This window comes from Bubalus bubalis, chromosome 16, assembly GCF_019923935.1.
Source record: "Bubalus bubalis isolate 160015118507 breed Murrah chromosome 16, NDDB_SH_1, whole genome shotgun sequence".
NCBI lineage: Eukaryota > Metazoa > Chordata > Mammalia > Artiodactyla > Bovidae > Bubalus > Bubalus bubalis.
The window spans coordinates 24,146,427-24,155,478 of NC_059172.1; the positions used below are offsets into that span (position 1 = coordinate 24,146,427).

General features: G+C 46.4%; 1 protein-coding gene across 1 annotated transcript; it reads left to right on the forward strand.

Moving 5' to 3' along the window:
* The first annotated feature begins 392 nt into the window (after positions 1-392).
* Positions 393-8,364, forward strand: KCNA4 (potassium voltage-gated channel subfamily A member 4). The gene is made up of 2 exons (XM_006055627.4): positions 393-839; positions 3,946-8,364. Exon 2 carries the CDS (start codon positions 4,707-4,709, stop codon positions 6,672-6,674), a length of 1,968 nt encoding a protein of 655 aa, XP_006055689.1. The 5' UTR covers positions 393-839; positions 3,946-4,706; the 3' UTR covers positions 6,675-8,364.
* Positions 8,365-9,052: the final 688 nt, after the last annotated feature.

Below are 9,052 nucleotides of genomic sequence, written 5' to 3' on the forward strand. Positions count from 1 at the left end.
GGTGGGTGGGGTGCCGGGGGAGATGCAGAGAAAACGCGTCAGGAAGAGGAGGAGAAGACACCCAGAAGCACCTTGCTGTCGAGCTTGGACCTGCCGTCGAAGTCACCTCTTCCAGCGTCTCCTGACGTTTCTGCCCTGCCGTCGGGACCAAAGCTTCAAAGGGGACACCTCTCCCTCTGCGATTAGCTCCTCGCCTCTGGGGGCGCCAGCTAGGGGACCCTGGAATGCTGCCTAGCGGTTCCCGGGAGCTTCGGCGTCTGGGGGCCGGGCCGGGGGGCGGGCAGCCGCGGCTTCGTGACTGCGCCCGCCCCGCCGCTCCTGGAGGCGCCCCTGGCGACCGCGGTGAACGCCCCACCCTCGGACGGCCCTGGCCCCGCCCCCGGCCGGCGCGCGCTCCCGGCCAGGGGAGGCGTGTGCTGCTTCTGCAGCCAGCGAGAGAGCGAGAGGGATGGATATTGGAGGAGGAATTCGGGCTTAACAAGTGATCGCTGCTGTCTAGGATTTTTTTTTTTTTCTGGGGAACCTTGACTTATTTTCCCCGTCGAGCCCTTCTGTGCTGAACTCCAGAGGAAGCAGGAGTCTTGGGGTCTTCCCTGGGGCAGCCCTGATTCTCACCCCCCGGCTCCAGCAGCTAGGACTCTGTGTCCCCCATCCCCCCGCCCCCGACCAGGCAGTAGAACTTGTTCCGTGGATATTTGGGAGCTCCCACCTGCCACACCGGAGCGATTCCTTCCACCCCCAAGATCCTTCTTCCCCTCCTCCAGCTGTTGCAGCTTGAGGGGGAAAAAAAGCCAACCGGGGATTTTCTTTATTTTTATTTTGCACCCCGCCTGGGAATGGTAAGTATGACACCTCTCTTACCCTTCCTCTCCTCTCCTCTTTGGCTATTAAGAAACAGTGGACATTTGAGGGATAAATAATATCGAGAATGTGACAGAAGGGCATGAATGGAAGACGGTTAAAAATAAAACAGGAGGTGGGAGAAGGGAGGTGCAGATGCTGCGCGGCGCTCCGGGGGGCCAACAGTTGTTATTTTTCCAACCCCGGGGATGGGGTGCGTGCGCCCTGGTTAATGTGCCCGAGCGGGAACCTAGGTCTGGAGGCGAGGGCGCGATTAAAGATGTCGTTTCCCAACGAGGTGGGGTTTAGATTTAGCATCGTTTTGTCTCATCTCAGACTCACCGGTTCTATTTCTTTGAGAACAGCTGGTGAAGGGGTTTGAATTGTTGCTTCTCCCAACATTTGGGGTTGAGTGCATTTTCTGAGCATTTGAGCAATACATAGAGACTGTATAAATGGCGTGCGTTGAAGTGTGTATTTCTCACGGTACTGGCCCTTGGAATTCTCTCAATCTCTTTCTCCTTTTCTCTCTCTGATAAGGTTCAGGTACCACCCTACAGTTGCAGGAATTAGCACTGAGTGAGGAAAACAGCCTTGTTATTGGGGGTAGGGTGGGAGGAGGAGGGGCGCGATGCTTGACTCTTGTTTGGGGGCGCAGGGATTGGGGAATAGGTAGTCAGCAAAATTCTATTAGTTCCTGGTGTTAAAGAGGAAAGGATATTCCCCTGCAAGATCTCTTCCTAAAGTCTCCTGCAAGGTCTCCCCCATAAAGTCTCCTGAGAGTCAGCTTCAATAGATTCTCCTAACATGAATACCTTGAGTGGAGAAGGAAGAAAGATTTTAAACTAGTCTGATTTGCTGGTTGGAAGGATTTTTTCCTCTTTTTTCTTTTTCTTTCTTTTTTCTCCCCATTCTCTCCCTTTTTATAGACTCTTCCTCCTTTTCTTCTAAGATGAGAATAGTGAGGTAACTGGTAACAAATTAGAAGGAAGATAATTTGCTCTGTGTACAGTGGGGGAGGGAGTTGGGTAAACAAAAATTAACAAACCCAGGTAAAGAAGTAAGTAAATAAGAAACTATTTGGTGCAAGTCTAGCTCTCCTGCAGAGTTGATTGTGAACTAGAAGACCCTCTAACTCATGACGTTCCCGGAGTCTGTTTGGCGAAAGAGGGGGTGTGCGTAGTATAAGAATTCACAGGCACTTTGGTTACACTGGGGCTGTATTTAACTAGTATATTATAACTGCTTTGAGGGGGTTGGGGAAGAAACTGAGGAAACTCTCAGGCTGTTTGGCTTGTGGAAGTCTTTAAAGGATGTTGGCCTGACCCTCCACAGAGAAGATAGATATTTGGAGACCTTGTGAGAGTGAACATTTCAGAGTAGAAAATGATCTTGGGAGTCAGGCAAAGGAGGATACCATTCCAGAAAGCTTCAGAGGTGTATTTTCTGGGTTCTGTGTCCCAGTCAATCTCACCTCTTGTCCTGGGAGAATGTGACTGATCCAGAAGGGATGTGTGATCCGGAAGACCTTTGCTACTTCCCCGACTGTCACTTGATAAAACCTGGGTGTGTTTAGTCTTCTGGGCCGACAGGATTCAGCAGCAGGTGGTCAAGAGGTGGGTCCTGTTAATGGCGCCAGGAAGCCATTTCTCTTATGCTCCCCAAGAGCTTCCAGTAACTGAGGTTGGTAGCTGCCTGGAATCCTGGCTGTTGTTATCCTCCCCAATTCTCTGGGTCACTCTGCATTCTTGGAAGTCTTATTGGACTCAGGGAAGGGAAGACACAAGAGGAGACAAGGAAGCGAGATTAGGACAGGAACATTTACAGGTTCTGGCAGAGGAGATGAGTTAGTTGGACCTACGGAGAACAAACTAAGGAAGAATGAAGGTCAGGAATACCAGGTGTCGGGGGAACAGAAGAGGGCTGCAGGGAAGATGTGATCAGGAAGTGGCAAATTGGAAATAAAGGGAAGGAGAGAGGGAGGGAAAAGAGAGGGGGATTTGGGCCATGGAAGCTATGGTTAAATTATAGGGAAGAAAGTATCATAGGCTGAAAACAAAGTGCAGACAAACTGGGATTTGAAACATAAGGAGACAGTCCTTGAGCAAAGTGTAGGAGGAAGCATCAAGGTGAACATGGGGGAACTGCAAGGAGAGTAGATGATTATTAGAGAAGTGGAAACTGGGATTAGCTCCTAGGCTGTGGGTGGTAGGGAGTGTTCTGGAGTCTGGGGAACAGAAAAACAACAACAGGGACATGCTTCAGGAGTCAGGGAATGCCAACTTAATACAGACCACTTGCGAGCCTCAAAATGTCCGGAATGACTTCACGTTCTGTCCTTCCCCTGCTTAGACAGTGGTATAAGGACATATGCATTTGGGGGTGGGGAGATTGACCATAAAGTATTATTATGTTATTAATAACTGCAAGCCTTTATTGATATTCCTCATGTACAAGGCACTGTGGTGTTCTGTCAACATCAATTATCTCATTTAATCCTTATACAAGTGGGATGGGAGAGGTTGTATTATTATCTGCACTTTGTAGATGAGGTGACTGATGCTTGTTCGAGTGGTGGAACCTGGATTAAAGAAAACTGGTTTTTCCAACTCCTCTAATCCTGAATCAAGTCAGAGGGGTGGAAGGCCACTGAATTCAGAAATACTTAATGAGTGGAAATTTGAAAAAAATGCCTTGAGATCAATGAATGATGGAAGCAGCTGTAAAGCGACAACACTGTTTATTGTGGAATGAAGAGGGTGACAGTGAGAATTAAGACCTAGCATTAGGGAAAAGGTGGACTGAAAGAAGAACCATATGGGTCGAGAGTGGAGAGAGGAAAAATAATTAAGTTACGATGAAAGTAGACAGTGCTGAAATGATAGCCAAAGAAAAAGGATAGAAGGATATTTAGTGAGAAGGAGATTTAACAACCTGCCCCATTACTACTCCTTGGAAATTTATAGTCGCTTTGGTGCTTTATATAATGGCTTGCTTGCTTGAGGAGAAGAGAAAGAAGTGTATGTAAAGGAAATACTCAGTTTGCTCTTTATTATTTGATTCTTTTTATTTTTCTCCCATGCTTGTTTCCCTTCCTTTTTCCAGGTGAAGTGGCTTCTTCTGCATGATTTTAGATGAAGGATGCTCTTCATTTCCTTGATTTCTATGGAGACCTCAGAGCTGGGCTTGCCCCCCACTGACACCTCATCTTGCATCTACTCTACCTCCCAAGGTCTTTGCCTCTACAGCTAGCTCAACATTGCCCCTAGGTCCAGGAAGCCTGTGATGAACTTAAGGGGAGAGCCGGGAGAATCATCCTGCTAGGCTTTGAGTGGCAATGCCTGGACATACTTCAAATCACATGTTAACATGGGTCAGGCTGTCACTAGAAGGCAAGTGTTAAGACTTAAAGGCTTATTTGCATTTTATTTAAATTTCATGGACTGAGCTTTGGACAATTTCCATGGCAGAAAAAATATATTCCATTCTCTAGGCACAACTGCCTGCAGTCGGCTACTTGCTGTCGTTGAAACTTTCAGCATCAAGACCAATGACATCCTAGTTGTATTTCCAGATTTGAACATCCACCCCAAAACAGGCGTTTGGGAGACCCCGACATTTTCTGACTTTTACTTGAAAGTGCCAGGCCATCTCTCTGGAGAGCAACGTTGAATCCCTGAGAAGAGAGAGCATGGGGCGTGCTGATTTAAAAACAGAAAATGCAAAGTTGGACTGAAAATATCCTTCGTCTTCCAAGCAATCTGCTTAAGGGTTCCAAACTTACCTTAATTTGGTGAGAAAAGAATCTGCCCTATTTTTCTTTCTTCTTCTCCAACTGGAACCAGCCATTTCCCCAAACTGCCACCATGGAGGTTGCAATGGTGAGTGCTGAGAGCTCAGGGTGCAACAGTCACATGCCTTATGGTTACGCGGCTCAGGCCCGGGCGCGGGAGCGCGAGAGGCTGGCTCACTCGAGGGCGGCTGCGGCTGCCGCGGTTGCCGCGGCCACTGCTGCGGTGGAAGGCGGCGGGGGCTCTGGAGGGGGTGCCCACCACCACCACCCATCGCGCGGGGCCTGCACCTCCCACGACCCCCAGAGCGGCGGGGGAAGTCGGAGGAAGCGGCGACAGCGCCCGGAGAAGAAGAAAGTCCACCACCGGCAGAGCAGCTTCCCTCACTGCTCCGACCTGATGCCCAGTGGCTCGGAGGAGAAGATCCTGCGGGATCTGAGTGAGGAGGACGAAGAGGAGGACGACGAAGAGGACGAGGAAGAGGAGGGAAGGTTTTATTACAGCGAGGAGGACCATGGCGAGGAGTGTTCCTACACCGACCTGCTGGCGCAGGACGATGGGGGCGGCGGCGGCGGCGGCTACAGCTCCGTGCGCTACAGCGACTGCTGTGAACGCGTGGTGATCAATGTCTCGGGTCTGCGCTTCGAGACTCAGATGAAAACCCTGGCCCAGTTTCCCGAGACTTTGCTGGGCGACCCTGAGAAGAGGACTCAGTATTTCGACCCTCTGCGCAACGAGTATTTTTTCGACAGGAACAGGCCTAGCTTTGATGCCATCTTATATTATTACCAGTCAGGGGGCCGCCTGAAGAGGCCAGTCAACGTCCCCTTTGATATCTTCACTGAGGAGGTGAAGTTCTACCAGTTGGGGGAGGAGGCCCTGCTCAAGTTTCGGGAGGACGAGGGCTTTGTGAGAGAGGAGGAGGACAGGGCCTTGCCGGAGAATGAATTTAAGAAGCAGATCTGGCTGCTCTTTGAGTATCCGGAGAGCTCCAGTCCAGCGAGGGGCATAGCCATTGTCTCCGTCCTGGTTATCCTCATCTCCATCGTCATCTTCTGCTTGGAAACCTTGCCGGAGTTTCGGGACGACAGGGATCTCATCATGGCCCTGAGCACGGGCGGGCACGGTGGGTTGTTGAACGACACGTCGGCTCCGCACCCGGAGAACTCAGGGCACACGATCTTCAACGACCCCTTCTTCATCGTGGAGACAGTGTGCATCGTGTGGTTTTCTTTCGAGTTTGTGGTTCGCTGCTTTGCTTGTCCCAGCCAAGCCCTCTTCTTCAAAAACATCATGAACATCATTGACATCGTCTCCATTTTGCCTTACTTCATCACGTTGGGCACGGATCTGGCCCAGCAGCAGGGGGGTGGCAACGGGCAGCAGCAGCAGGCCATGTCCTTTGCCATTCTCAGGATCATCCGTCTGGTCCGAGTATTCCGGATCTTCAAGCTCTCCAGACACTCCAAAGGCCTGCAGATCCTGGGCCACACACTCCGAGCCAGCATGCGCGAACTAGGCCTCCTGATCTTCTTCCTCTTCATCGGGGTCATCCTCTTCTCCAGCGCTGTGTATTTCGCGGAGGCAGATGAGCCGACCACCCACTTCCAAAGCATCCCCGATGCATTTTGGTGGGCCGTGGTGACCATGACAACCGTGGGCTACGGGGACATGAAGCCCATCACGGTGGGGGGCAAGATTGTGGGGTCTCTGTGTGCCATTGCAGGTGTCTTAACCATCGCTCTGCCCGTGCCAGTGATTGTCTCTAACTTTAACTATTTCTACCACAGAGAGACTGAAAATGAGGAACAGACACAGCTCACACAGAATGCAGTCAGTTGCCCATACCTCCCTTCTAATTTGCTGAAGAAATTTCGGAGCTCTACTTCTTCTTCCCTGGGGGACAAGTCAGAGTATCTAGAGATGGAAGAAGGAGTTAAGGAATCTCTCTGTGCAAAGGAGAAGTGTCAGGGAAAGGGGGATGACAGTGAGACAGATAAAAACAACTGTTCTAATGCGAAGGCTGTGGAGACCGACGTGTGACTCTCGCTCTCCACCCGACGCCGCCCGCTCCCCCAATCCCAGCATCTCCAAATATATTTATGCATAGAGAGTGCAGTTATGAAAATGATATATGCAAATGAATCCAATGCATACAGTAGTACACCATTTAATGGTTATACATGGCATAATTGTTACTAAACTTGTATTACATATCAAATAAATGATACATCTTGGAGAGGAGGGAGGCTTAAGTAGGAGCAAATCTATCTTTATATTTTTATTAGAATGCAAGAATTTTGCACATTAACTGGAAGAGATGTTAAAAGTAAACACAGTTCCCTGGAGAGAATGTGTGTGTGTGTGTGTGTGTGTGTGTGTGTGTGTGTGCTGTGCGCGCGCATACGTGTGTATGTACAAGTAAATTGTCAACGTTGTTAGTAATCGTGCAGTGATGGGAAAAGTTGGCATTTTGAAGTATTTACTATGTAAGAACTAATGAATTTGAGCAGTTGTTTATTCAGTGCTTTAATAGCATTTCATGTCTTTGGATTCCATAGCTGTTGTTTTTTAAAAATTGTAAGAAATATTATGTAGAAAAAAGAAAGTGAATTATTTAATAGAATATAGGTCACAATTTTATCTTGGATTTAATTAAAGTTTATTTTTAACTGGAAATTAACTTTTAAAAAGGCTGCAGGGGCCTTTAGAAATTGATTATATTTTATTATTAATTTTGGGAAGATGTGACATCAAATGCCTAACAATAATGGAAGAAATGAAATCAGAGAAACTGTAACAAATTTTGTTCACAGATAACAGGACTGAAATTTTCTTTACTTTTTTTTTTCCTTTGCACTACTTTATATGCTGGAGATTGAGAAAGACTTCATACTGTGAATGTTTACAAATGTAACAGTTCAATGACAATCATTGGAAGAATGATTTCTTAGTCTTATTTTATTGTTCTCTTATTTTCTTTGTGTAAGACAGATGGCCACACAGATAGTAGCACATGATTCCCTTCTTTTTTAAAATCTCAATAATTGATCTGCAAAGGGACTATGAAGTCAAATTTAGCAAATGAATATTTTGAAATTGGTCTGTTAACAATGATGCTTCTGAAACCATACTATTTTATATATTCTTCTGCCTTTAAAGCCAGAATAATTTAACCAAAGTTAATGCATGCACTGAAAGAATTCTTGAAGAAATAAGATGCCCAGCAGCTACAGTGATTATGGCTTAAGAGCTTTCTATTAAATGTGCAACATAAATGCTAGATTTACTAAGTTTATTTATTTGTGCAGCGACTTAAGGGCAGAATGTGGGGATTCACCTCAGAATTCAGCATTCTATTTGCTCAGATTGATAGAACTGGTGTCAAAACATTGGGTTTCCACATCACCATCATTATCATTTTTATGAAAGGAATTTATGACACTTAAAACTGAATTTAACTCATGACAAGGTGTTCTAGAATGTGAGGTAACAGCTAGTGATGTGACTTACATTGTTAAGTCATCAAGAGATGTAGGTTAGCAAACTCAGAATGCATAAGAGGCCTTATTCTCCAATATTTTAACTTCTGTTCTTTATAAAATGGTTGTTCTGAGGTCTGGGGGGAAAATGCTATGGAAGGTATCTCAGCACATAATGAACTCTGACAACTGTGAACTTTAAAAAAAAAAAAAAAAAGAGCTACAGTAGCTTTTCTCAAGACTTATAACACCAGGTCATCATTTGGTAATAACATAAATCTTATCTCTCCTTTAATGATACTTAAAATTCAAAGTAAATTCAATGTTGGATTTAAAACCCAAGTTTTATCCCCTTCTCCACCACTATAGAGGTACACCTTTCAAGAACACCTTTTGGAGAATGAAAAACAGCAGCGGTGGGGGAGTATGGGGGTCAGTTGAGTGTGCAGACCAAAAATCTCTAGTGGACAACAGAGAGTTACAGAACAAGGAAATGCCATCTTGTAACAAGACTTCCAAGGTGGCATTTTAATATATTTTGGATTTAGAGCAAAAAATGTAGCAAACATTAGACTAGGGTAACACTCTTCAGGTTGGTCACCGTTCATTTGGAAAGGTTTCTCTGTTCATCTCTGCCCCTGCAGTTTCCTCTTACTGAAAAAGAGGACACATGGTGCATTTGTTATGTCAGAGTTTTTACAGAAGGCAAATGAGAACATGTGAAAACTCTGAAATGCAGAGTTCCGTATAAGTGCCTGATGTTACGTCTGCAGTGCTTCATGCTCCTCTGGGAGAAAAAGAGGTTTAGAACCCTTGAGTTACATGGTTTATTAGGATATTGTAAAAATCATGGATAGTTTCTTTAATTTTGAGCTCCTTACAAGCAGAGGGTTTGCAGACACAAGATAGCCTGTCATTGAATGATTACTTCAGTTTCTT

What these genes read in the sequence shown, in the direction of transcription:
- KCNA4 (XM_006055627.4), top strand. Translation starts at nt 4,707, where the DNA reads ATGGAGGTTGCAATGGTGAGTGCTGAGAGCTCAGGGTGCAACAGTCAC.